Below are 27,980 nucleotides of genomic sequence, written 5' to 3' on the forward strand. Positions count from 1 at the left end.
ATCCTGCCCGGGTGCCACCCAGACCACCCCTGGGGCCTGGTGGTCCAGTTTCCAGTCTCTCTGGATCCTCCGACATCAGGTGTTTTCCACGGTCTCTTGCAGCACCCTACCTCTCCCTCCTCTGTCTGGTCCAGCGCACCTCGCCGCTCCCTCCCTTCCTGGGTTCACTTCCCGGTCCAGGGCCACACGCCCTGCATTTGTCTGGGAGCAGAGGAGAGCTCCTCGCACTTTGCAACAGAAACTGTGAACTTCAGGTTCACCTGGGCCAGCCCGCTCTGTTTCAGAGACGGGTGAGGAGTGGGGGGCTCAGAAAGTCAGCTGGAAAGTGCCAGAACCCAGACCAGTCCCCAGCCCTGAACTACGGAACAGCTGTGCTGCACAAGGTGTGGGCTGAGAAGATTCCATCCACATCTGTGCATTGAGCTTCTACTGTGTACCAGACACCGTCTAGAGAGGGGGCAAGAGAAGTGTCAGAACACACGTCCCCGGTGCCACTGGGCAAGGCGGACACCACGCAGGATGTTCAGGGAAACTTACAAGCAGAGAAATGGTCCAGCTGGCACATAATAGCCCAGCTCTCAGCACCCGGCAGGGTAGATCGGGGAAGGCGGGCTACGAACACCAGCCGTCCTGCATGCCGATATGCAGACAAAGGGGGTCCCCGAGGTCAGGAATCGGCTTTGCTGGACAGGGGCCGACTTCTGCCCATTCTTCCATCAGCTGGCTCAGGCCGCTGGACCCCATCAGGGGCAGGAGATGAGCATCCATGCCCAACCCATTTGTCTGCCCACTTTTTTTTTTTTAAGGATTATTGTGGTAAAATATGTAACAAGAAACTTACCATTTAAGCCATTTTTAAGTGTACATTTCAGTGGCATTAAGTACACTGTGCAACCATCACCACCATCCATCTCCAGAACTCTGTCATCTCCCCAAATGGAAACCTGAACTCCCCTCCACCCCCGCTCCAGCCCCTGACTCCCCACCATCTACTTTCTGTCCCTGAGGATTTGACTCTTCTAGGTCCCTCAGACAAGCGGAATTCTACAGGATGTGTCCTTTGGTGACTGGCTTACTTCACCTGGCATAATATCCTTGAAGTCCATCCGTGTTGTAGCTCAGGACAAGCCTTTTTAAGGCTGACTCCTTTATCTATCTACCTATCTAGCTATCTAGCTATTTATTTATTTATTTATTTTTGGCTGCGTTAGTCTTTGTTGCTGCGTGCGGGCTTTTCTCTAGTTTTGGCAAGCAGGGGCTACTCTTTGCCGCAGTACATGGGCTTCTCATTGGGTGGCTTCTCTTGTTGCAGAGCACAGGCTCTAGGCATGTGGGCTTCAGTAGTTGTGGCTCGAGTGCTCTAGAGTGCAGGCTCAGTAGTTGTGGTGCATGGGCTTAGTTGCTCCGCAGCATGTGAGATCTTTCCAGACCAGGGCTCCAACCCATGTCCCCTGCATTGGCAGGCAGATTCTTAACCACTGTGCCACCAGGGAAGTCCAAGGCTGACTCCTATCCCATTGTGTGGCTGCCACACATTTTCTTTATCCATCATCCATAGATGGACATTAGGTTGCTTCCTCTTTTTGGCTCTTGTGAATAAATACTGCTGTGAACACGGGTGTCCAAATATCTCTTTGAGTCTCTGCTTTTACCTCTTTTGGTTATACACCCGTGAGTGGAATTGCTGGATCATATAGGAATTCTATGTTTAGTTTTTTGAAGAATTGCTGTACCTTTTTCCACACGACATGCACCAGGGATACATTTTGAAGGTGGAGCTGACACGGTGTGATAGCGAATTGGATTCAGGGTGGGAGGGAAAGGAAGTATTAAAGATGCCTTGGAGACTTTTTTTTTTTTTTTTGGCCATGCTGCACTGCTTGCGGGATCTTAGTTCCCCAGCCAGGGATCGAACCCAGGCCCCAGCAGTGAAAACACCAAGTCTTAACCACTGGACCACCAGGGAATTCCCAGCCTCAGAGCTTTTGATGCATGGTGATGCCCTATCATGAGACAGGAGGAGTGGCCCCCTTGGTGGTGTGGTGATGGGGACCTACAGTCCTGTTTGGCTATGATAATGTTGATGTGCCTTCAGTGGGGGTGGCCATGAATGGTCCAGTTTCCTAGTTCACAGGTCCACAGAGAGGTGAAGGCTGCAGAAGTGACTGGAGGGTCAGCAGTGTAAATATGATATTTAATGCTCTGGTACGAGGTAGGAACCCCTGGGCGGTGAGTGTGGGTACAGAAGGGAGCCCAGGGGCTTCCCTGGTGGCGCAGTGGTTGAGAATCTGCCTGCCAATGTAGGGGACACGGGTTCGAGCCCTGGTCTGGGAAGATCCCACATGCCGCGGAGCAACTGGGCCCGTGAGCCACAATTACTGAGCCTGCGCGTCTGGAGCCTGTGCTCCGCAACAAGAGAGGCCGCGATAGTGAGAGGCCCGCGCACCGCGATGAAGAGTGGCCCCCGCTTGCCACAGCTAGAGAAAGCCCTCGCACAGAAACGAAGACCCAACACAGCCAAAAATAAATAAATAAATAAATAAATAAATAAATAAATAAATAAATAAAAAAAGAAGGGAGCCCAGGACTGTGCCTGGAGTCTCCAACATTTGTGCTACAGGAAGAGAAAGAGCAAAGGCAGCTGGGCAGGTGTGGCCCGGGAAATAGACCAAAGAGAGCAGAGTTCCACTGTGGCTGATGGGTTAATTCAGACAAGGAAGAGAGCACTGGATTAAGGCTGCTGAGATCCCTGGAGCCTTTGTCAAGGGAAGTTTCAGTGAGGCAGTCAGGGTGAAAGGCTGGCTAGTGAGGGTAAAGGACGGAGGAAGGGTTGGAAGGTTCGGGTATAGAGGACTTTCCTTTCCAAGATTTTCTCTAAAGGGAAGCTCGTGAGAACTGGGAGGAGAGCTGGAGGTGGAGATGTCACAAGAAAAATATGAGTGATGTAGAGATGTCACCTTCTGCTGCATCCCTGCTCTGATGACAGCTATTTCTTCCTGCTCACCTGCTCCTGCAGGCACCTTATTGCCAGGGCACAGCCAACACCCCATTGCTCACCCGATGGGTGAAAACTGGAGTCTTGTACAATCCTTAGCTGCACTGCTCTTCCTATCGTGAGATTGAATTTCATTGCTGCGCGGGCTTTCTCTAGTTGCAGCGAGCCGGGGCTACTCTTCGTTGCTGTGCTCGAGCTTCTCATCATGGGGGCTTCTCTTGTTGCAGAGCACGGGCTCTAGGTGCGTGGGCTTCAGTAGTTGCGGCTCACGGGCTCTAGAGTGCGGGCTCAGTAGTTGTGGCGCACGGGCTTAGCTGCTCCGCGGCGTGTGGGATCTTCCTGGGCCAGGGCTCGAACCTGTGTCCCCTGCATCGGCAGGCGGATTCTTAACCACTGCACCACCAGGGAAGCCCAGGTTGAATGCTTTTTCACATCAGTTGTCATCTCATATACTTTGCCCTTAAAAAATTCAACAATTGCTCTTATTTATTAAATCGTAGGAGGTATTATTAAGGGAATTAGGGCTTTTTGTGATATGAGTTGCAAGCACTTTTTCCCCCTGAATTTGTTTCTTTTGATTTTGTTTGTGGTTCTTTTTAACCATGCATAACACTTTCATCTTCATTGGGTCATATTTATTTGTCTCCATTTAGGGCTATTTTTAAAAAAAATCTTTTATCAAACTTAGAAAGGCTTTTCCCCTCTCCAAGATTTAAAAAGTAACATGTTATTCTGGTTTATTTTTATGTTTATCCAATGTTATTATTTTGAATAGGTAGTACATTTACATGGTTCAAAACTAAAAATTATACTTCGAGGTATATACTGAGGAGTGTCACTTCTACCTGGTCTCTGCCGGCACTGTTCCCAGCTCCCTGCCCTTTATAGATAACCGTTTTTATTCATTTCTTGTGCCATCTTTTAGGTATTTTTTTTTAATGTAAATGTAAGTGAATATGGTTATATGTCTTTTCACCCTCCTTTCTTACACAATAGGTAGAATATTATTTGTACTGTTCTGTACTTTGCTTGAAACATGACCCATATATTCCAACTGCATCCCCCTCACTTTTTTTTAACGGTTGCATAGGAACCCTTATTGGATGCACCACAGTTAATCACCTCGCCCCCACTGATGAGCACTTGGGTTGTTTCCAGTCTTTTGCTCTTACATACAAAGCCTATCAGTCATTCTACATGTGTGTAGCTTTCTCTGCCGTGTATGTTCTCAGAAGTGGGTTTGCTGGGTCAGATGCTAAGTGAGTCTGCCTCTGGGTAGATACTGTCTGATCTTCCTTTATGTGGGGTGCTACCCTTTTCTACTTCCTTCAGCAGTGTTTCTCACCCACCCCACTCCACACACACAATTATGGCACTGTAAGGAGAAAAATTAAATTGCATTTAAATTGTCCCTAAAGGGGCTTCCCTGGTGGCGCAGTGGTTAGGAATCCGCCTGCCAATGCAGGGGACACAGGTTCGAGCCCTGGCCCGGGAAGATCCCACATGCTGCGGAGCAACTAAGCCCGTGCGCCACAACTACTGAGCCTGTGTTCTAGAGCCCGTGAGCCACAACTACTGAAGCCCGCGCGCCTAGAGCCCGTGCTCTGCAACAAGAGAAGCCACCACAATGAGAAGCCCGTGCACTGCAACGAAGAGTAGCCCCCGCTCGCCGCAACTAGAGAAAGTCTGCACACAGCAATGAAGACCCAACGCAGCCAAAAGTAAATAAATAAATTTATTTTAAAAAGGAAAGAAAGAAAGCTCTACACCAAGGTGTGAGCAGGCGCGGTCATCTGCACAGTCCCGCCTGGAGAGCATCCAATCATGTTTGGTATTTTCGCCATCGATGGTGAGAAATGGTATCTCGCTGTGGCTTTTTTGTTTGTTTGTATTTAAAACGGCTTCAGGAATAACTGACATACAATAAACTACACATATTTAAAGTGTGCTGTTGGATAAATTTTAACATTTGTGTACATCCATGAAGCCATCACCACAATCAAGATAATGAACAAATCTGCCACCCCCAAAGTTTCCTCTTGCCCTTCGGCAACCTGCCCCACCTTCCCCACCCTTGGAATGCAAGGCAGCCACTTGTCTGCTTTTTGTCCCTCTAGACTAGTTTGCATTTTCTAGAATTTAATATAAAGGGAATTATACAGTAATGACTCCTTTTCATCTGGCCTCTTATTATTTTGCAACTCCTCCACGCAGATCTGTGTATCCAGTTCATTCTTTCTGCTATTGTGTGGACACACCTCAATTTGTTTATCTATTAATCTGATGAGTTGGGGTGTTTTGAATTCTTAGCTATGACAAATAAAGCTGCTGTACCAGTCCTGTCCCAGTCTTTGTACAGACATGATTTCATTTCTCTGGGTCATCTGGTAGGAAATGCCAAACTGTTTTGCAGAGTGGTTGCATAATTCTACGTTCCCGCCACAAGCATATGAGAGTTCCACTTGCTCCACGCCCTCACCATCGTTTGGTGTTAGTCATCTTTTTAATTCTAATAGATATATAATGGTATCTTACTGTGATTTTGTTTTATTTTATTTTTTAAATGAAGATTTCTTTAAATTTTTTTTTAAAATTATTTAAATTTAAATTTTTATTTATTTATCTTTTAGCTGGCTGTGCCACACGGCTTGTGGGATCTTAGTTCCCCAACCGGGGACTGAATCCTCGCCCTTGGCAGTGAAAACATGGAGTCCTAACCAATGGACCGGCAGGGAATTTCCTCTTACTGTGATTTTAATGTACATTTTCCTAATGACTAATGAAGAACATTTTTCATGAACTGTTTTTCGCCATCTCTACATCTTCTTTAAGGAAGTGAAGGGTGTTCAGATCATATATATATGTATATATATCATATATATATGTATATATATGATATATATGTGTGTATATATACATATGTTTGTTTTCATATAACTGGGTTTTAGATACAGCTCCTTTACCAGATATGTGATTTGGAGATTATTTTTTCCAGACCTGACTTGTCTTTTTATTCTCTTAACTGTGTCATTCACAGAGCAGAAGTTATTCATTTTGATCAAGTCCAGCTTTTGAATTTTTTCTTTTATGGATATGGCTTTTGGTTTTGTATCTAAGAAATCTTTGCCTAATCCAAGGCCATAAAAGTTGTATTCTGTTTCCCTCTAAATGTTTTATAGTTTTAGCTGCTATATTTTTGTCTATGACCCATTTCAGTTAATTTTTGTACATGGAACGAAGTTCGTTATTTTGTGTACAGATTGCCAATTGTTCCAGCAGATTTGTTGAAAAGACTGCTTTCTCCACTGAATTGCCCTTGCACTTTGTCAGAAATGAATTGACCACCTGTGTGTATGTGTCTGTTCTGGACTCTATTCTGCTCCGTTGATTGGTTTATCTTAATGAAGTTCACCTGGTCTTGATTATGCTAACTTTCTAATAGGACAGAACTTAAAATTATGTAGTCCTTTGAATTTATTTATATTTTTCAAAGTTATTTCGACTGCTATAAGTCCTTTGCATTCCCGTATGGATTTTAGAAATCAGCTAGTCAATTTCTCCAAAAACCTTGCTGGGATTTTGATTGGAATTATTAATATATTGAATCTGTAAGTTAACTTGGGGAGGTTTGACATCTTAACAATATTAAGTCTCCTGATGTATGATCACGGTAGTACTCACCATTTTAAAAGACTTCCTTAGTGTCTCTCAGCAATGTTTTGTAGTTTTCCCTGCACATGTTTTGCACATTTTTTGGTCAGAATTTTCTGACAAGGTATTTCATATTTTTTATACTATTGTGAATGGGTTGTTTTATTAATTTCCATTTCTGGTTGTTGGTTGTTAGTATAGAAAATAACAATTGATTTTTGTATATTGACCTTGTATCCTGTGGTTTTGCTAAACTCACCAACTGACTTATTAGTTCTAGTAGCTTTTTTATAGATTCCATCAGATTTGCTACATAGATGAACATGTAGACGGGGATAAAGACAGATCTGCTTTTTCCTCTCCAATCTGGATGCATTTCTTTTTCTTTCTTTTTTTTTAAAGCAGCTCTATAGGGGTAAAGTGGACATATAATAAACTGCACATTTATTTAAAGTGCAGAATTTAGTAACTTTTGATATGTATACACCTGCAAAACCATCGCTACAGTCACAAAAATTAATATAGCTATTATTACCCCCAAAGAGTCCTGTGCTCATTTGCAATCCCTCCCTGGCACGCTTACTTACCCACCTCCATCCCCAGGCAACCACTGTTCTGTTTTCTAGCACTATAGATTAATTTGCATTTTCTAGAATTATATAGAAATGGAATCCTCCATTAAATACTTGCTTTTATCTGGATTATTTCCACCCAGCTTAATTTGTTTTAAACTATGACTATAAGCTTAATTGATGTAATTCTCTCTCAGACACACACGACGGGACAGAACAGACTCTCAAGTATGACAAAAACTTCTTATGCAGTTAAAAATCTTGTCCATTTGTTAAATCAAACACAAATTGGACATATCAAATTCCCTTAAACATTTAAAATATAGGACACATAGAGTTTATACAAAATGATACAATGTAACCAAATTCATTGTACACTTGTATAAGCACATGTTTTTGTTTTGTTTTGTTTTGGTTTGTTTTTTAAAATTTATTTATTTTATTTATTTATTTTTGGCTGCATTGGGTCTTCGTTGCTGTGCACGGGCTTTCTCTAGTTGCGGTGAGCGGAGGCTACTCTTCATTGCGGTGCGCGGGCTTCTCATTGCGGTGGCTTCTCTTGTTGCAGAGCACCGGCTCTAGGTGCGCGGGCTTCAGTAGTTGTAGCACGTGGGCTCAGTAGTTGTGGCTCGCAGGCTCTAGAGTGCAGGCTCAGTAGTTGTGGCGCACGGGCTTAGTTGCTCCACGGCATGTGGGATCTTCCGGGACCAGGGTTTGAACCCGTGTTGCCTGCATTGGCAAGCGGATTCTTAACCACTGCGCCACCAGGGAAGTCCTGTTTTGTTTTGTTTTTAATTTTTATTTTTTTATTGACATATAGTTGATTTACAGTGTTGTGTTAGTTTCAGGTGTACAACAAAGTGATTCAGTTATACATATATATATTCTTTTTCAGATTCTTTTCCCTTATAGGTTATTATATAATACTGAGTATAGTTCTCTGTGCTATACAGTCAGTCCTTGTTACTTATGTATTTTATATATAGTAGTGTGTATACGTTAATCCCAAACTCCTAATATATCCCTCTCCCACCCCTTTCCCCATGTCTGTTTGTGTGTCTATTTCTGTTCATTTGTATAATTTTTTTTTAAGATTCCACATATAAGTGATATCATGTGATATTTGTCTTTTTCTGTTTGCCTCACTTCACTTAGTATGATAATCTCTAGGTCCATCCATGTTGGTGCAAATGGCATTATTTCATTCTTTTATGGCTGAGTGATATTCCATTGTATATAAGTACCACATCTTCTTTATCCATTCATCTGTCGATGGACATTTAGGTTGCTTCCGTGTCTTGCCTATTATAGATAGAAGCACATGTTTTTGGATACATCCCTGAGTTTATACATCCCTGGGTTTTCACATTTTCATACCCAGTCAGAGGAAACTGAGGTATATGCCCTTACCAAATGAAATTCTTTGGTAAATGTTTCTGGGCTGCACCCAGATGTACATAGTTTTCTTAGGCCAACACTCGGGAGCCCCTCGTATTTGTGATCAATGAGATTCTGGCTGCTGGGACATCAGACTTGGGCCTCCGAGACCCAGCGGTGCAGTGGCTATGGGGTGGGGGGTTCTTTATCAAGGGTGGAGCTTGTTAAACCCACAACCTTCAGCTAAGATTTTACTAACGCATATGATACAGCTTCCTTCAAACGTGCATGTCCCCCGGAAGTGTAGCGTCCCTGCAGTGGTCTCCCTGGCCTTACTTTTTTTGCTGCGTGGAACTCTGGGGTGAGCCCCTACAGCATCAGGGCTTCGGGTGTTTATGGGGGTTGGAATCCCCTCGGCGAGCTTTGTCTCTCACGGTCCTTCCGTGCCTCGTCTCCCACCCTGCTGGTCCGTTCATGGCCACGGTCCATCGCACCCGCTCCTTTGGAGCGTACGAGTGGTCCTGGCCCCCCGGGGGCCTGCCAACAAGCAGGGGCACCCAGACAGGTGCCCAGGGGCTGCAGGGCGAGGCTCAATGGGATTATGCTTCCAGGAGAGGTTCAATCACCCACCTTCCCCATGAGCGCACAAGAGGGAGAGGGCTTCCGGCTGGAGCCGACAGGAGGCTGTTCCTGGCCAGTGCCCAATTCTGGTCTCAACAAGGTGATTTGGGGATCAGGTAAACTAGCCCCAAGTGACCTAGGCTTCCTCTCCACAGAATTCTGGGGAAAGAGCAGCAAGTTCTGGCTTTGCCTCATCCTGCTCTGCACTGTACTTCTGGGCTTCTATAGGTAAGGAGGATGGTAACAGCCCTGGGGCCCTATGGCAGGTGAGGATTTATGACTTACGTGACTTAACCTACTTACGACTTACTTACGTTAACTGAATGAGACCAGCTAGATTTTTCCCCCTGTAACAGTGATCCCAGAGAAGCCGTGAATGACATTGTAATTCCCATCTTGCAGATACTCCTTGCCTCATGTCACAACACTTGACAGGGGCAGGGCTGAGATGCAGGTTCCCAGTCAGCACTTGGCTCTGCTCTGGGGTGATTAACAGGTGGTTTTGGTTTGTTTGTTTGTTTGTTTTCTTTTTTTGGCTTGCGGGATCTTAGTTCCCCGACCAGGGATTGAACCCACATCCTAGGCAGTGAAAGCGGAGTCCTAACCACCGGACCGCCAGGGAATTCCCACCAGGTGTTAATATAACTGTAGGTGACAGGTTCACCTGGGGGTGAGTGTAAACATGACTGAGGTTTGGAGGGCTTCAAAAGGCAGCGATTTATAGCCTTTTAGAAATGTCAATTACGTCATCATATGGAATTCACCTCATACTTTAAATACATTTGTTGGGAACAGATGACATGTTTTTACTGCATTTTATTACTCTTGTTTATGTTTTAAAACAAACTTGGTAGCTGTAGACATTCCCTTAAAAGAATCTAGTCGATACTTTTTCAGTTCTTATTCCACAAGAGGGTGAAATTGCCCCTAGACTCAACTTTGCAATGGGTGCTGAATGTTTATATAATACTGCAGAGCGCAGACGCATACTTATTTAGTTGTTAGCTGTAGAGCTATACACATTTTCACTGATGACTTTTGCAAAGAAATTTGTTAGAAAGAGCTTCCATTTATTGGGTGTTTATTCTGTGCTAGGCACAGCTCGGGGAGCGGGGGGAGCTGGAAAGGCTGCAGTTCCCTCTCTGCTCTGACTTAACTTCGGAGCTGCTGATCGTGTGAGCCTCATAGGGAGCTGCTGATCGTGTGAGCCTCATAGGGAGCTGCTGATCGTGTGAGCCTCAGTGCCCCTCTGGTCCCTCAGCGTTCGGCTTTTAGTGCTCTGTGTGGCAGGGCTGTTGTAAAACAGAAAGGAGGCATGGCTCTCGACTTTAGAGTGTACGCAGATCACTCAGAGAACCTGTTAAAAACAGAGATTTCTACACACACACACACACACACACGCACACCCCTCCCAGCTGCTCAGGGCTGGATTCAGGGAGTCTGGAATTGCATCTAAAAATAACTCCTTGGATGATTCTGAGGCAGAGGTCCCAGATACACAGAGAGGAAGGCCGTGAACACTTACAAGCTATTAGGTATGGGGAGGTTGGGTTAAAATAGGGTGTCTGGTGGTGGGGCCAGCAGGGCAGCACCTGGGGGGGTCTGCCTGTGCAGCCCATTCTCTCCTCCCACCCGAGTGAGATGTCCCACTGGCTCTGCTCTGCTCGGGCCCCACGTCTATTTTCCCAGGAGCCAGAGAACAAAAAAGTCAGAAAGCTGTGTTGAAGTCTCAGCCTCAAAACACAGCCTGTCTGCTCTCCTCTGCCACGTAAGGACTCAGCTCCGCACTCCTTTTTGTCCCCCAGCAACGTTTTCAGCCTGATCTCCACTTGGCAGAGAGAAGAGTCTCAAAGGTAATGCACGGGTCTTTGGAGTCAAGGTGGTTCCTTCTAGAAAGACCTAGAACAGAAATAAAAATACGAGGATGTATTGAATTGGAGGTCGTTATAACCAAAGAGGCACTCAGTTCCCGGCTGATTCCAAGTTCCTCTCTCTACCACGTTTTCTCAAACCCTAAAAAAGAACAGAGGCGGAATCCTCATTGCTGTTGGAAAGGACACGTTTACAGGCTGAGGATTGGGGACGAATAGTGACTGGTGTTGATTCCCTGTGGCCCACCCGTGATGGGGTGCCCCCCGACCCCATTAGCACCCAGATAGGTAAAGTCTCATTTTCCTCCCAGAGCTAATTCCTCTGGGGTCATCAATCTCCGGCTGACTGAGAACAGATAAGGTGAGAGCTCCTAACCAGTGCCGGTCATGAGCCCGCAGGGCAGGACCTCAGAACCAAGTCCGGTCCAGCTCCCTCCTCTGTTCAGCACTTGGGGGCCCAGCAAATGCTTGCTGGACAGAAGGGTGGATGAGCTGACGGGACTTCACTCCCTCAGCAGCCCTGAGGTCCACCACCTGCAGGGCCAACAGGAGAGTCTGCCATTTAGGTAATGACTTTCACCTCCTTTCATCCACAAAAGTTGGCATTCCTGAGCCTCGCCCAGAAGCGAACATTTGCTTGGTTTTCAGGCGCCACGAAGCTTCTTCGGTGGTGCGGATCAGGATTGGTGCGGGAAGGCAGGGCTGGGGGAGAGGTAGCAGCTGGGGAGGGGGCGGGGCTGGGGAGAGGGAGGGGCTGGCAGAGGGGGCGGGGCTGGGGTGGGGGCAGGGCTGGTGGGGGAGGGCGGGGCTGGAGAGAGGGAGAGGCTGGCAGGGAGGGCAGGGCTGGTGGAAGTGGATTCGAACCTAGCCTTTGCCTGGTTAGCCCCCTCTCCTCTTAAGGGGGCACTTTCTTAGCAAGATGCTACTTTTGAAGGAATGGCTGAGAACCTTTCCTCTCTGCAGCCAGGATACACACAGCGTGGTTCTGCAGCGGATGCAGCTGGAGAAAAAGGAGTCCAGGTAGGGCGGGAGCTGGGCTCCCAGGGGTGAGGGGGGCATTGCCAGAGCTTCCTTTGGGATTCCAGGGCCAACCTGGGCAGCCATGGCTCCTGCTCCTTCCCCCCAGAGCGGGGCTCTCCCCAGGCCAGTTTGTCACCCTCGGGCGTGGAATCCCTTTGGGCAGAGCTGAGTGGCACCAAACTCCCAGACAGGGTCAGCGTGTCCAAGGTTTCTTTGCCCTGCTTCTCGCCCCTGGTCCTCTCACCTGGCCACACGGCCCAAGCTTTGCAGCCATGGGGAGCTTTCCTTAGTAGGGGCTGTGGCGTGATGGCCCTCGGGGGGTCCTGGCCGGTCTGGCACGGCAGTGCTTCTCCCAGCACCCTGTCCCCAGCTCTAAGCACTCTGTTTTCCTCCCTCAGTGAGCGTGACTGTCACCTGGACACCTGCAGGATACCTGAAGTACCCAGGTATCGGAGATCTCATCTTTGGGCTGTTTCTGTGCCTAGTTCCAAGCAAGTCACCACGTGTCTCCCTCCTCCATACTCCTCCCTCACCCCCCACCCCCCGCACCTCACAGAGCCTGATTTGTGAGATTTGTCACGGGGGAAGAAGCAAGGGAAGTGGGGAAGGAGGGTAATAAGGGGCAAAAAAGAACAGGAGCAGGCGTTAGATGATGGGAGTCACAGGTGAGTTCCACGTGCCCTCGGGTCTCATGGCTGCCCCAGCCCAGCTGTCTTACATGGGGTAGACTTAGCCACAGTTTCTCAGCCCTCAGCTCTGTTGAAAACTGACAGTGTGGCAGGGAGGGCATGGGGGGCAAACGAGGCAGCACGGAAGGAGTGGGGCGGGGGGTGAGGAGGCCCAGGCGGAACACACGGCGTGGATGGGGTGGGTGCGGGCCAGCCCTGGGCTTCCCACCCCTGAACAAAGCAGGACACGAAGACCTTAGTCGTGATGAGTTAGACCCCAGGAAGGACTTACAGTGCCCAAGGAGAGAAGAAAGAGACATGGGTGGGTCTCTAACCTCAGCAATATCATAGAACAGTTAGGGAAGATCCTCCTTTCCTTTCCTCATATCTCAGCCCCATCAGTTTATCCCTGGGGAAGTGCGTGGCCTCCCCAGGGCCGGGTGGGCGCAGCTGGATGAAGGAAGGAAGGGAGGAAGGAAGTCCCTGTGGCTGAATGCCACCTCCTGGCAGGGCTGGCACACTGAACCGGCAGGAGGCCCCTCGCAGCCGTGGGCATGTATGATGCCTTTTCTCACATGCGCGTCTTGCCCGCAGGTTGGTTTACCCCAAGGCCCAGCTCCTCAAGCCCACGTGAGTAGACGAGTTCCTGCCATGGCCGCAGCCGGTGGGTTCCCTGCCACCACGTACCTCATGTTTCCTCTTCACTTGCTCCTCTCCCTGGTTCAGTCTTTCTTTCGCCTTTTTCCTTTCCTTTCTTTCTTTCCGTGCTATAGGAGGCTGGGTTCGTTTTTAATGGGTTTGGTACAAGTTGAAGGAGCGATGGAAGAGGCCTCTAATTCTTGGTCATTAGGAGCTGTGTGGAGGTCCATACCAGGCACAGAACCTTCTCTTGTTTCTTCTTGGGGAAGGATGGCAGGGGTCTGGGCTGGGTTATCCCTGAGGTCTTTCCATGGGTGTAAATATCTGAGGAACGATGGTTCCAAACTCACCTCCACACGCAAGCGCCTGTCTCCAAATCCAAGTCTCCTTAGCCTGTGCCTGTACCTCCTGCTTCCACTGCCAGAGAGAGTGCTGGCAGCCCTTTTCTGAGGCACTAGACCCCAGAGCTTCGGGGCAGGACGTCTCCCAGAGACCACTTTGATCAGCCCTCATTTTATGAGCAGGGAAACTGAGGCTCAGAGAAGTGAAGGAAGTTGCCTGAGGCCCTACGGCTGGTGAGGGGCAGGTCGGGATGCAAGCTGGGTGGTTTCTGTCATGTCATGCCACATCCCTGCCAGGAGAGCTGAAAATGCTCGCTGTCATTGCTGAAACCCATGCCCACCCCTCCTTGAGTTTCTAGAGCTGCCAGCCACGTGCGGCCGTGAACACTAGAAGCAGGACTGCTCTAGAATGAGATGTGCTGTAGGTGTGAAGTGCACAGTGGACTTCAAACACTTAGTACTCGAAAAATGTACTAGGAGTTTGGGATTAACATGTATACACTACTATATATAAAATAGGTAAACAACAAGGACCCGGTGTATAGCACAGGGAACTATACTCAATATCTTGTAATAACCTATATGGGAAAAGAACCTGAAAAAGAATACATACATGTGTAACTGAATCACTTTGCTGTACACTTGAAACTAACACAACATTGTAAATTAACTATACTTCAATAAAAATATCAGTTACTTATTGAAATGATAATATTTTGGATATATTGGGTTAAAAAAAGTATTGATATATCAAATGACCTGTAATTTTACCTGGTTTCTTTTACTTTTCTGTGGCTCCTAGACCATTTCTAGCTACGTATGTTTCTGTGGGCCAGCACGGATCTGGAGCGATAAGTTGGCATGAGCTTTTTTGGTGGATCCTGGTGGTGTGATGAACGAGTGAATGAACACTCGTGAAATAAGAGTAGGGGGAGAGGTGAGAGGCGTCTGTGCCGCTGGAAGATGGAGAAGGGGCAGAGAACGCAGGGCCCCTGAGAGAGGCGGGGCCTTGAAACTCAGCTTTGTCCCTGAAAGAGAACTCGCCATGTCTCTACTCACAGCAAGCGTGTGGGTTTTCCCCACCAAGTGATTCTGACACTCCCCGCAGTTAGCACAGACCCCCACAGGGGGAGGGCTCAGCCCCAGGGCCCCTACTTCACACACCTGTCACAAGGCCAGGTTGTCACCCATGCTTCCGACCGACGGGCTGTAAATCATTTCTCACCACCCGCTCCTTGGGTTTGATGATTTGCTGGAATGCTCCCAGAACTCAAGAAAACAGTTTACTTAACTAGATTCTTGGCTTGTTGTAAAGGATGCAGGTCAGGGACAGTCAGATGAAGAGGTAAATAGGGCCAGGAGTGGGGGAGGGGCGAGGCTTCCACGCCCTCCCCGGGAACATCTCCCTCCCAGCACCTCTATGTTCTCACCAACCCGGAAGCCCTCTGAACCCCACAGTTTAGGGACTTTTATGGAGGCTTCATCACGCTGGCATGATGGAGTATTAACTCAATCTCCAGCCCCTCTCCCTTCCCTGGAGGATGGGATACGAGGCTGAAAGTTCCAAGTTTCTAATCCTGGCTTGGTCTTTCTGGTGACCAGCCCCCATCCTGAACTACCCACGAGCCCACCCAGAGTCACCTCATTAGAATAAAAGACACCTCCTACGACCCCGGAAATCCCAAGGGTCTTAGAAGCTCTGTGTCAGGTAAGGGGAGGGGAGGGAGTGGCAAATATATATTTCTTATTATGGCCAAGGACCCACGTGGTGGGAGAGGGCTTAGTGCTTGCCCTCACTGAGACTCTTCTCCTCCTGGAAACAGGGCTAGGAGGCCTCATAGAAGGAGTGTCCTATGGGATCCAGCACGTGGCTGGTACTCAGGAGCTACTCTAAGCTAGGGCAGTGAAGGGATGGGAGTGTTGAGTCTCGGTGCTGAGCTTATGGTGCCAAGAGCCCTGGGTTGGGAGTCTGGAGTCCTGTCTGCTCCCAGCTCTGTGGCTCACAGACTGTGCAACTTTGGACAAATCCTTCTCCGTGGCCCACATCCCCATGCCCTGCTCTCACACACTGTGACTCACTTCCCCAGGAGAGTGGATGTGCTGGTCATGACTCCCTGGTTTGCGCCCATCATCTGGGATGGGACCTTTGACTCTGCCATCTTGGATGCACAGTTCAGAAACATCACCATTGGGCTGACCGTGTTTGCCATCAAAAAGTAAGTGAAGAATGCTCGCCCAGGGTAAACCAGGAATCCGGCCCGAGCTGCAGGGGGAGGGGGGCACTCCTCTCTCGGTGTCTCTCTTTTCCAGGACGAGGTACTCAGCTCACAGGGTGGGTGGGGGTGTGGAGGCACGTGTGGCTTTGGGTGTAGGTGAACTTGGTGGGATCTTCAGGGCATCACTGGGCAGACTGCTGCTCAAAATAGCAGCCCCACACCTGCGAGTCATCTGTTCCTGAGGTCACTGTTCAGCCTTTCAGAGATGGGCAGCTGACATTCACCACTTCCACGTACCAGCCGTTGTGCCAGGGGCTTAACCGCACCACAGCTCATACATGTGTGCTCCATTACCCCAATCTATTACCCAGGGAGGCCGACTGTTTGCAAATATTTTCTCCCATCCTGTAGGTTGCCTTCTCATTTTGTTGATTATTTTTTTTTTGCTGTGCAGAAGCTTTTCAGTTTGCTGTAGTCTCACTTGTTTATTTTTTGTTGCTTGTGCTTTGGTGGCATATTCAATAAATCATTGCAAAGATCAATGTGCAGGAGATTTCCCCCTGTTTTCTACTAGGAATTTTATGGTTTCAGGTCTTACATGTAAGTCTTCAATCCATTTCAAGTTAATTTTTCTGAGTACTGTAAGATAGGGGTCTATTGTCATTCTTTTGCACGTGAATATTCTATTTTCCCAGCACCGTTTATTGAAAAGACTGTCTTTTCTCCATTGAGTATTCTTAGCTCCCTTGTCAAATATTACTTGACTGTATATGCACGAATTTACTCCTGGGCTCTCAGTTCTGTTCCATTGGTCTATGTGTCTATTTTTTTTGCCAGTACCATTACTGTTTTGATTAACTGTGGTTTTGTAATATAATCTGGATGTGTGATGCCTCTATCTTTGTTCTTTTTTTTCAGAATTACTTTGGCTATTCAGGGTCTCTTGTGTCCAAATGTATTTTAGGATTTTTTTTTCTTTCTTTCTATTTCTGTTAAAAATACCATTGAAATCTTGATAGGGATTGCATTGAATCTATAGATGACTTTGGGTAGTATGGACCTTTTAGCAATATTAAATCTTCCAATCCACGAACACAGGATATCTTTCCATTCATTTGTGTCTTCTTCAGTTCCTTTCATCAGTGCCTTATAGTTTTCAGTATATGGATCTTTCACCTCTTTGGTTAGGTTAATTCCTAAGTATTTTATTGTTTTTCATGCAATTGTAAGTGGGATTATTTTCTTAACTTTTTTTTTTGGATAGTTTGTTGTTAGTGTATAGAAATGCTATTGATTTTTTTTCATGAAGATTTTTTATTAATTCTTGTAGTCATTGCTTTTTTTAAAAAAATTAATTAATTTATTTTTGGCTGCGTTGGGTCTTCATTGCTGCGCACCGGCTTTCTCTAGTTGCGGTGAGCAGGGGCTACTCTTTGTTGTGGTGCACGGGCTTCTCATTGCGGTATCTTTTCTTGTTGCGGATCACGGGCTCTAGGCGCACCGGCTTCAGTGGTTGCAGAACATGGGCTCAGTAGTTGTGGCATGTGGGCTCTAGAGCGCAGGCTCAGTGGTTGTGGCACACGGGCTTAGTTGCTCCATGGCATGTGGGATCTTCCCAGACCAGGGATCAAACCCATGTCCCCTGCATTGGCAGGCAGATTCTTAACCACTGCACCACCAGAGAAGTCCCAGCTATTGATTTTTGTATGTTGATTCTGCGTCCTGCAACTTTACTGAATCTGTTGATTAGATATAAGTTTTATGGTGTAGTCTTTAGGATTTTCTATATATAAAATCATGTCATCTACAAACAGACAATTTTACTTCTTCCTTTCAGATGCCTTTTACTTCTTTTTCTTGGCTGATTACTCTGGCTAGGACTTTCAGTACTATGTTGAACAAGAGTCATAAAAGTAGGCACCCTTGGGAATTCCCTGGCAGCCCAGTGGTTAGGACTTGGCCCTTTCACTGCCGGGGCCTGGGTTCAATCCCTGGTTGGGGAACTAAGATCCTGCAAGCTGTGCGGTGCAACCAAAAAAAAAAAAAAAAGTGGGCACCCTTGTCCTGTTCCCAGTCTTAGAGGAAAAGCTTTCAACCCTTAACTGTTGAGTATGATATTAGTTGTGGGCTTGTTATACATGGCTTTAATATGTTGAAGTACATTCTTTCTATACCCAATTTGTTGAGAGTTTTTTTTCTTTATCATGAATGGATGTTGAATTTTGTCAAATGTTTTTTCTGCATCTATTGAGATGATTTTATGATTTTTATCCTTCATTCTGTGAATGTGCGGTATCACATTTATTGATTTGTGTATATTGAGCCATCCTTGCATCCCAAGGATAATCCCACTTGATCATGGTGTGTCATCCTTTTAATGTGCTTTCGAATTTGGTTTGCTTGTATTTTGTTGAGAATTTTTGCATCTGAATTCACCAAAGATATTGGCCTGTAGTTTTCTTTTCTTGTAGTGTCCTTATTTGGCTTTAATATCAGGATAATGCTGGCCTAGTAAAATGAGTTTGGGAGTGATCCCTTTTCTCAGTTTTTTGAAAGACTTTGAGAAATATTGGCATTAATTCTTCTTTAAACATTTGGTAAAATTCACCAGTGAAACCATCTGGTCCTGGGCTTTTCTTTTATGGGAGATTTCTGAGTCAATCTCCTTACTCATTTTTGGTCTGTTCAGATTTTCTGTTTCTTCATGATTCAATCTGGGTAGGTTATGTGTTTCTAGGCACTTATCCACTTCTTCTAGGTTGTCCAATTTGTTGATGTATGGTAGTTCATAGCAGTTTCTTATAATCCTTTGTATTTCTGTGCTATCAGTTGTAATGTTTCCTCTTTCATTTATAATTTTATGTATTTACGTCCTCTCTCTTTTTTCTTGGTTAGTCTAGCTAAAAATTTGTCTATTTTGTTTATCTTTTCAAAGAACCAATCCTTACTTTCTTTTTTATTGTTTTCCTGTTCTCGATTTCATTTATTTCTGATCTAATGTTTATTTTATTTTTTCCTTTTTTTGAATTTTATTTTATTTATTTTTTATACAGCAGGTTCTTATTAGTTCTCTATTTTATACATATTAGTGTATATATGTCAGTCCCAATCTCCCAGTTCATCCTACCCCCACCCCCCGCCCCGCTCTCCCCCGCCCTGCTCTCCCCCCTTGGTGTCCATACGTTTGTTCTCTACATCTGTGTCTCTATTTCTGCCTTGCAAACCGGTTCATCTGTACCATTTTTCTAGATTCCAAATATATGCATCAATATACGATATTTGTTTTTCTCTTTCTGACTTACTTCACTCTGTATGATGGTCTCTAGGTCCATCCACGTCTCTACAAATGACCCAATTTTGTTCCCTTTTATGGCTGAGTAATATTCCATTGTATATATGTACCACATCTTCTTTATCCATTCGTCTGTCGATGGGCATTTAGGTTGCTTCCATGACCTGGCTATTGTAAATAGTGCTGCAATGAACACTGGGGTGCATGTGTCTTTTTGAATTATGGTTTTCTCTGGGTATATGTCCAGTAGTGGGATTGCTGGGTCATATAGTAATTCTATTTTTAGTTTTTTAAGGACCCTCCACACTGTTCTCCAAAGTGGCTGAGGGAATGTAAATCATTCCCTCTAACGTTTATTATTTCTTTCCTTCTGCTAACTTTAGACTTAATTTGTTCTTCTGTTTCTTTTTCCTTGAGGTTTAAAGTTAGGTTGTTTATTTGAGATGTTTCCCTTTTTTTAAAAAAATGCATTTTTTACTATAAACTTCTCTCTTAGAACTGTTTTTGCTGCATCACATAAGTTTCGGTATGTTGTGATTTTATTTTCTCAAGATATTTTTTCATTTCTCTTTTGATTTCTTCTTTGATCCATTGGTTGTTCAGGAGCATGTAGTTTAATTTTCGTGTATTTGTGAAATTTCCAGCTTTCCTCTGTTACTGATTTCTAGTTTCATACTATGTGGTCAGAAAAGATGCTTGGTATGCTTTCAATATTTTAAGTTTGCTAAGACTTTTTTTTGTGGCCTAACATATGATCCATCCTAGAAAATGTTCCATATGCACTTGAGAAGAATGTGTATTCTGCTGTAGTTGGATGGAATATTCTGTATATGTATGTTAGGTACATTTGGATCTATAGTGTTGTTCAGATCTGCTGTTTCCTTAAGAGCCTCTGTCTGGATGATCTATCCAGTTTTGAAAGTGAGATATTAAAGTCCCCAACTAATATTGTATTGCTGCTTATTTCTCTTTCTAGTTCTGTTAGTATGTGCTCTATATGTTTAGGTGCTCCAATGTTAGGTGCATAAGTGCTTACAATTGTTATATCTTCTTGATGGATTGACCCTTTTATCATTATATAATGACATTGTTTGTCTCTTTTGATCATTTTTTAGCTTAAAGTCTATTTTTCTGATACAAGTATAGCTACCCCTGCTCTCTTTTGGTTACCATGTGTTTGAAATATCTTCTTTCCATCCCTTCACTATCGATCTATGTGTGTCTTTAAAGCTAAAATGAGTCTCTGTCTTATAGGCAGCATATTGTTGGATCTTGTTTTTTTATTTTTAAGTTTTAAATTCATTCAGCCATTCTATGTCTTTTGACTGGAAAATTTAATCCTTTTCTGTTTAAAATAGTTTAAAGCAATTATTGATAGGTAAGGACTTACTTTTGCCATTTTGTTCATTGTTTTCTAACTGTTTTGTTCCTTACCTTTTATCTTGCTCTCTTCTTTTGTGACTCAATGAATTTTTGTGGTGGTTACTTTGACTCTTTTATCATATATTTTATGTATCTACTACAGGTTTTTCTTTTGTCATTATTATGAGACTTACATAAAATATATTTATAACAACTTATTTTAAGCTGATAATGATTTAACTTTGATAGCATACATAAATTTTATATTTTTACTTCTCCCTTCTCACATTTTAGGTTATTGATGTTACAGTTTACATATTTTATATTGTGTATATATTAAAATACATTGTAGTTATGTTTTTAAAATACGTTTGTTTTTCAACTTTTCAACTAGAATTATAAGTGAATTACACACCAGAATCTGACTTTATATATTTACTATTATCAGTGAATTTTACACATATGTGAATATGTTTTTATGATATCAACTAACATCCTTTTCTTTCTTGCTTGAAGATTGGAATGCCCTTTACCATTTCTTTTAAGGCAGGTCTAGTGGTGATAAACTCCCTCAGCTTTTGTTTGTTTGGGAAGGTATTTATCTCTCCTTCATTCCTGAAGGAGAGTTTTGCTGGGTGTAGTACTCTTGGTTGACAGCCTTTTCTTTCAATTTTTTGAATATATCATCCCACTCTCTCCTGGCCTGCAAAGTTTCTTTTAAGAAATCTACCTATAGTCTTATAGGGGTTCCCTGGTATGTGATGACTCACGTTTCTCTTGCTGCTTTCAAAATCTTCTCTTCATCTTTGACTTTTTACAACTTAATTATAGTGTGTCCCAGTGTAGTCCTTTTCAGGTTCAACCTTTTTGGTGTCCTTTGGGGCTCATGAATCTGGATGTCCATGTCTCTCGTTTGGGAAGTTTTCAACCATTATTACTTTAAATATATTTTCTGTCCCTTTTTCTTTCTCTTCTTCTGGGATTCCCATAATGAATGTATTATTTCTTTTTATGGTATGTCGTAAGTCCCATAGGCTTCAACAATAAATATATGATTGTACTTGCTTTATCACTAATCTATTTATCTGTCCATTCTTTTGTCCATCCATCAGTCCATTTTGATATACGTGAAAGTAAATTTCAGACATCAGCACCACTGCCCCCCAGTACTTCTCTGTACATTAACTACAGTTAACTAGAGTTCAATATGTGTTTACAGTTTTTCTTTTTTCTAGGTAAAATGTACATATGATGAAGTGCACAAATTTTAGTTGTTTTTTAATTGTAAGGCAGTGAACAAAATAGTTAAAGGCCCTGCTTTTGTGGAGATATATTCTAGTGGAAAAAGACAAGAGTAAGTGAAACACAAATACAAAATATGTCAGATGGTGATACGAGCTTTAAAAAATAATTAAGTTTGGGCAAGGGGATAGAGAGCGATTTGTTTTCATATTTATTTGTTTACATATTTATTTGCTCTTTTTTTTATTGAGTTATAATTTGCACATGGTCAAATGTACATGTTCAAGTGCACAGCCTGCTGGAGTTTTACATTTGGATGCATCCGTGTATGTACCAGCTGGAAGAGGTATAAGGCATGTCCAGTTCTGGGCATTAGTCAGAGGATGGAATGCTACTATAGGGGTGAGCATTGCAGGGATGGATTCCAGGCAGAAAAAAATGCAAAGGTCTGGAGGAGTATGCATGGCATGTGTCAGGAATATCTAGGAGCTGGCCTGCCCAGGACAGAGGATGGAGGACAGAGAAGATGTAGACGAGGTCAAAGCATATCTTGTAGGGCCCAGTAGACCACTATAGGATCTTTTTGTTTTTTAAGTTTATTTTTAAAAATTAATTAATTTATTTATTTATTTTTGGCTGAGTTGGGTCTTCATTGCTGTGCACGGGCTTCTCATTGCAGTGGCTTCTCTTGTTGCGGAGCATGGGCTCTAGGCGCGCGGGCTTCAGTAGTTGTGGCGTGCGGGCTTCAGTAGGTGTGGCACACGGGCTTCAGTCGTTGTGACTTGCAAGCTCTAGAGTGCAGGCTCAGTAGTTGCAGCACACGGGCTTAGTTGCTCTGCAGCATGTGGGGTCTTCCTAGACCAGGGATCGAACCCCTTTTCCCCTGCATTAGCCGGCGGATTCTTAACCACCAGGGAAGTCCCACTGTAGGATCTTGAATTGCTTTGTTTTTTTGTTAAGACAAGAAGCCATTTATTTTATGCATAGTAGTTTGTACCTTTTAGTCCCCTACCTCAGTCTTGCCCCTCCTCCACTAGTATCCCCACTGGTAACCACTAGTTTGTTCTCTATATCTATGAGTCTGTTTCTGTTTTGTTATATTCATTTGTTTTATTTATATTGTACACCACAGGGAATATAGCCAATATTTTATAATAACTTTAAATGGAATATAATCTATAAAAATTTTGAATGACTATGAGGTACACCTGAAACTAATATAGTATTGTAAATCAACTATACCTCAGTTAAAAAAAAAAAGACAAGAAGCCATTAGAGGGTCCTGAGCTGGGAGGTATCCATCATTTGGATACTATCTATCATTTGAATTTTTGCCAAACTTGTGGATTAATAAAATATTGTATGGTTGAGAGTATTTGCTCAACACCAAGCAATCTGAATCTCTCCTCTTACTATCCAGTCAGGGTACATTGTCTTTAGCTAGTAGAATGTCTATGGTTTTTATTTTTATTTTTTTGATTTTTAATTGTGGTAAAATGCACATAACATAAAATTTACCATCTAACCTATTTTTAAGTATACAGTTCAGTAGTGTTACGTAGTCAAGTTGTTGTGCAACCGTCACCACTGTCCCTCTCCAGAACTGTTCTCATCTTGCAAAACTGAAACTTTATGCCTATTAAACACTAACTCCCCATTCCCCCTCCCCCGATCTCTGGCAACCACCGTTCTATTTCTGGGTCTGTGAATTTGTCTATTCTAGGTACCTCATACAAGTAAAATCATATAGCACTTGACTTTTTGTGGTTGGCTTATTTCACTTAGCATAATGTCCTCAAGGTACGGCTGAAGTTTTATAAACTGTTTTTGCCTAAAAGTCTATTATTTTGCTGCTGTGTGATTCTGTTAACACCCACCCTCTCTTTCCTGGGGGGGCTTGTTGGTTTCAGATACGTGGTCTTCCTGAAGCTCTTCCTGGAGACGGCCGAGAAGCACTTCATGGTGGGACACAAGGTCAACTACTACGTCTTCACCGACCAGCCGGCGAACGTGCCCCAGATCCCCCTCCAGGAAGGGAGGCAGGTGGTGGTCCTCGAGGTCCGAAACTACAAACGCTGGCAGGACATATCCATGCACCGGATGGAGATGATCAGCAACTTCTCCCAGCAGCGCTTCCTCCGCGAGGTCCATTACCTGGTGTGCTTGGACGTGGACATGAAGTTCAGCGACCATGTGGGCGTGGAGATCCTGGCACCGCTCTTCGGGACCCTCCATCCTGGTTTCTACAGGGGTGATCGTCAGTCCTTCACCTATGAACGCCGGCCCTTGTCTCAGGCCTACATTCCGAGAGATGAGGGTGATTTCTACTATGCGGGAGGCTTTTTTGGGGGGTCGGTCCCTGAGGTTTACCGGCTCACCATGGCCTGTCACCAGGCGATGATGGCCGACCAGGCCAACGGCATCGAGGCCGTGTGGCACGATGAGAGCCACCTGAACAGGTACCTGCTGTACCACAAGCCCAGCAAGGTGCTGTCCCCCGAGTACCTGTGGGATGAGCACATGCTGCGGAGACCACCTTTACTCAGGAAACTTCGATACGTGGCTGTGCCCAAGAACCACGCAGAGATTCGGAACCGATGAGAACACACTTCCCAAGAGAGCCCACGTTATCAGGCTGTAGCGCATGTCAGTGGTTCTGCTGTCTTGGTAAGGGATTGGCCAAAGATTTGATGACGTGGATGAGGCCATCTCTTTGTTTCCTCCTCTGGAGGGTCTTCCATCACTCATCAAACAAACCCAGCTCTGGGTTTTCATTCCCTCCTAATCCTGCATTCTCTTTAAATGTGACTGATCCTTCAAGGTCTCTACAAGGTCACCTTCTTATGAAGCTTTCTTTGGTCCTCGCTTCTTCCTGTGGTTGAAGTGAATTGCTCTTCCCTCTGCATTTCCGTAAAGTACTAAGTGTATTCTTTGGCTATGTCTGCCATTCTGCCTACATTACCCATTGGCCTTGCCCATTACAATGTGAGCTCCTGACGGCAGAGGCCAAGTACATACCTCAGTGCCTGATGCCCAGGGACTCTCAAAACTGTTCACATTTAAATTTAAGGAACTCTTTTTTTTTTTTTTTTTTTGAGCTGTGCAGCCCAGCTTGTGGGATCTTAGTTCCCTGACCAGGGATTGAACCTGGGCTCTCGACAGTGAAAGCGCGGAGTCCTAACCACTGGACAGCCAGGGAATTCCCTAAATTTAAGGAACTCTTAAAAGCCTATTTTACCATGTCCTGAGACAGCAGGAGAGGCCCAGCCTGAAAGCACTTCCTAGGTTTGGTTTGCTTGTGTTGCTAGCTTGTTGCTTTGGATTGTTTGTCTTTTTCTTATTGATTTGTAGGTGTCTGTTACATATTTTGGATGCTAGTACCTTTATCAGACACATGTTAAAAATAGCTTCTTCCAGTTTTTATGTTGCCATTTCAACTCTTTTAATGTAGGTAAATTTAAGAAATCATCCCCTGCTTTGAAATCATGAAGATAGCCTCCTATGTTATCCTCCAAAAGCCTTATGTTTTTGCCTCACACTTAGGTCTTTAATCTACTGAAATTGGCTTGTGTGTGGTTTTAATGTAAAGGCCCATTTTAACTTTTCTTTCTCTGGATAACCATTATCCGAGCACCATTTATTGAAAATGCGTTCGAAAACTTATTGAAAAGTTCTTTCCCCTACTGATTTGCAATATCATCAGTCACATAGTATCAAGTGTCCCTATGTGCCTAGGTTTATTTTGGGGTTCTCTAGCCTGTGTTCCATTGGTCTGTTTGTCTATCCTTATGGCAATAACACATCATCTTAGTTACTCTAGGTTTATAAATAAATCTTCGTATCTGATTGGGTAAGTCCTCCCACATGGTTTCTCAAGAGTATCTTGACTGCTCTTGGCCTGTTGCATTTCCATCTAACTTTTAAACTCTTTTGTCAAATTGCACAAAGGAGCCTTCTGTTTTTTTGTTTTTTAAAGACTTAAAGACTTAAGTCTTTAAGACTTAACCACTTAAAGACTTAAAGTCTTTAAGACTTAACCACTTAAAAGACTTAAAGATCTAAAAATCTTTAAAGACTTAAAGATTTTTAAAATCTGTTTTTCTCAACATTTTATTTTGAAAATTTTAAAGCATACAAAAAATTTAAAGGAATTGCACAGTGAATATTCACATACCTATCACCTAGATTCCACCACTAACATTTTGCTCTGTGTTATGATTGTACCACTCATCTGCCTATTCATGCCTCCGTTCATGCAACTCAGGGAAACACATTTCCTGTTTCTTCCTACGTCTACTCATTCTTCATTGTCTCCTAGACATTGTGATGATTCATTGTGGAGACATATTCTGTTAGATTCTTTAGGAAAAGTTTAATTCTTTTGTTTTAGGAGGCAGTAACTTGGGTGGCTTCAAATGTCAAGCTCTCTCGCGTCTGTGGTGGGCCGCAGCTCAAGTCTCTATTATTCTTTCAGGGTCAGTTTGGTGGCTTGAAGTCTACCCCACCCATGAGTAGTTTACAGATCAGCCAAAGACTTGGGCTGAGTTTATACACAGAATTCAGGGCTCCTTCTCTCTGGCTGTCTCATTTCTGGTATTTCCCCCTGCAGTTTCCAGCTGCTGTGATTACCCCAAACTTGTCCCCTTGTTCTTCAAACCAGTAAGAAGTGAATCTTTCTCTTTACTGAGTTTTAGCTGTTGCTGATGGGCATGTGGCCTCGGACTAACAACTGTACGTAAAAGGAATCTCTCCTAGTGCAGATCTCTTCTTCCAAGTGAAGACTCCCTTCCAAATCTTCACCTTTTGTCACTTTCTAGAGGCTTCAGGTAGTTTTGTAAAAAAGTGTAAATTTTGGCCAAAGTTTACAGTTGTCATATGCAAGAGGGTGAGTCGTCTATAAGGTACTTGTCCACTACTGAAAGCAGAACCTCCTAATTTCCTTTGATATACAGTGCCCATGGTTAGTAAGTTCATTTCTAGGCATTTAATGGTTTTTATGGCTATTGTGAATGTATGTTTTATTCCTATTACCAGGGGTCAGTCCACTTTTTCTGCAAAGGGCCAAATAGTGAATGTTTTAGGGCTTATGGGTCATGCAGTGCCTGTCATAACTATTTAACTCTGCCACTATCGTGCGAAAGCAGCCGTAAGTAGTACGTGAACAAATGAGTGCAGCTGTGTTCAAATAAAAATTTATTTCTGAAAACAGGCAGTGGGATAGATTTGGCCCACAGGCCGTAGTTTGCTGGTCACTGCTATCACATTTGCTAATTAGTTATTGCTGGCATATAGTGTATGAGAAAGCTACTTATTATAATCCAGTGTCTATATCATGCATCTGGTTATGTTATTAAAATCTTTTGTAAGTCTTAGCTGGCTTTTTTCTAATTGATTCTCTTGAAATTTCTAGATTGATAATCACATCAGTGGTTAATAATAATAAAAGTAATAATAAAAGTATAATAAAAGTAATAATACTTTTATTATTTTAATAATAAAAGTAATAATAAAAATAATAATAGCATTCTTTGTTTATTTCTTCTTAAGAGTCCTGTGGACTTTCTCTTTTCATTCCCCTCTGACACCTGTCCAGCTCTCAGGGTCACGGTAAACAGGGAGACCAGACCACACCGTCTGGATGTAGGTGATCCCAGACCAGCTAATTTAGGGCACATGGTGAATGAGCTTCTTCTTGTTCCCTGTTCTTGGTTCCCTCCATTCGGCAATGCTGACAAGTTGGTAGAGATGTGTCCACAGGTCATCTGTTCCCCAGAATGTTCCGGTATGAATGTTTGGATTTATGCAGCCCCCAAACCACTCTTCCTTGGATTCCATGCACATTTCTGCACAGGACATCCACCCAGGTGGTCTGTACCCTTTCTGGGTGGTCCCACGGTGTTGCCTCCTTCAAGACCTCCTTAGGCAGCAGCATCTCCTGTGGGGTGACTATGTCATCATATCGTGGGGAAGGGGCTTGGGGTCCTGGGCCACCCTTCAAGCTTTCGTGTCCAGTGTGCACACATCATCACTCGTTTCTGACCAGCCTGGTTTTATTTCCTCTTTGATCCAAAGGTATTTAGAAGAGTAATTTTTCCCGCATTTTTGGGGTATGG

The 27,980-nt window shown here is 44.2% G+C and overlaps 2 protein-coding genes across 7 annotated transcripts in view; one reads left to right on the top strand and one right to left on the bottom strand.

Moving 5' to 3' along the window:
- Positions 1 to 27,956, top strand: part of ABO (ABO, alpha 1-3-N-acetylgalactosaminyltransferase and alpha 1-3-galactosyltransferase) — a 30,437-nt gene extending 2,481 nt beyond the window's left edge. For 2 of the 6 annotated variants that reach the window (XM_059926006.1, XM_059926007.1), the window contains exons 2-8: positions 9,372 to 9,482; positions 11,022 to 11,069; positions 12,051 to 12,107; positions 12,506 to 12,553; positions 13,370 to 13,405; positions 15,843 to 15,971; positions 23,778 to 27,956. In XM_059926006.1, coding sequence (XP_059781989.1) covers positions 9,454 to 9,482; positions 11,022 to 11,069; positions 12,051 to 12,107; positions 12,506 to 12,553; positions 13,370 to 13,405; positions 15,843 to 15,971; positions 23,778 to 24,468 — 1,038 coding nt within the window. In that variant the 5' untranslated portion in view covers positions 9,372 to 9,453 and the 3' untranslated portion in view covers positions 24,469 to 27,956. The remainder of the gene's footprint in view (positions 1 to 9,371; positions 9,483 to 11,021; positions 11,070 to 12,050; positions 12,108 to 12,505; positions 12,554 to 13,369; positions 13,406 to 15,842; positions 15,972 to 23,777) is intronic. The other 4 variants (XM_059926004.1, XM_059926005.1, XM_059926009.1 and 1 more) reach the window with 4 other exon arrangements.
- RPL7A (ribosomal protein L7a) overlaps positions 1 to 27,980 on the bottom strand; it is a 307,067-nt gene that overhangs the window by 34,574 nt on the left and 244,513 nt on the right. The gene's annotated exons all lie outside the window — the stretch shown is intronic.

The sequence above is a fragment of the Balaenoptera ricei genome, chromosome 6 (assembly GCF_028023285.1).
Source record: "Balaenoptera ricei isolate mBalRic1 chromosome 6, mBalRic1.hap2, whole genome shotgun sequence".
Classification (NCBI taxonomy): Eukaryota; Metazoa; Chordata; class Mammalia; order Artiodactyla; family Balaenopteridae; genus Balaenoptera; species Balaenoptera ricei.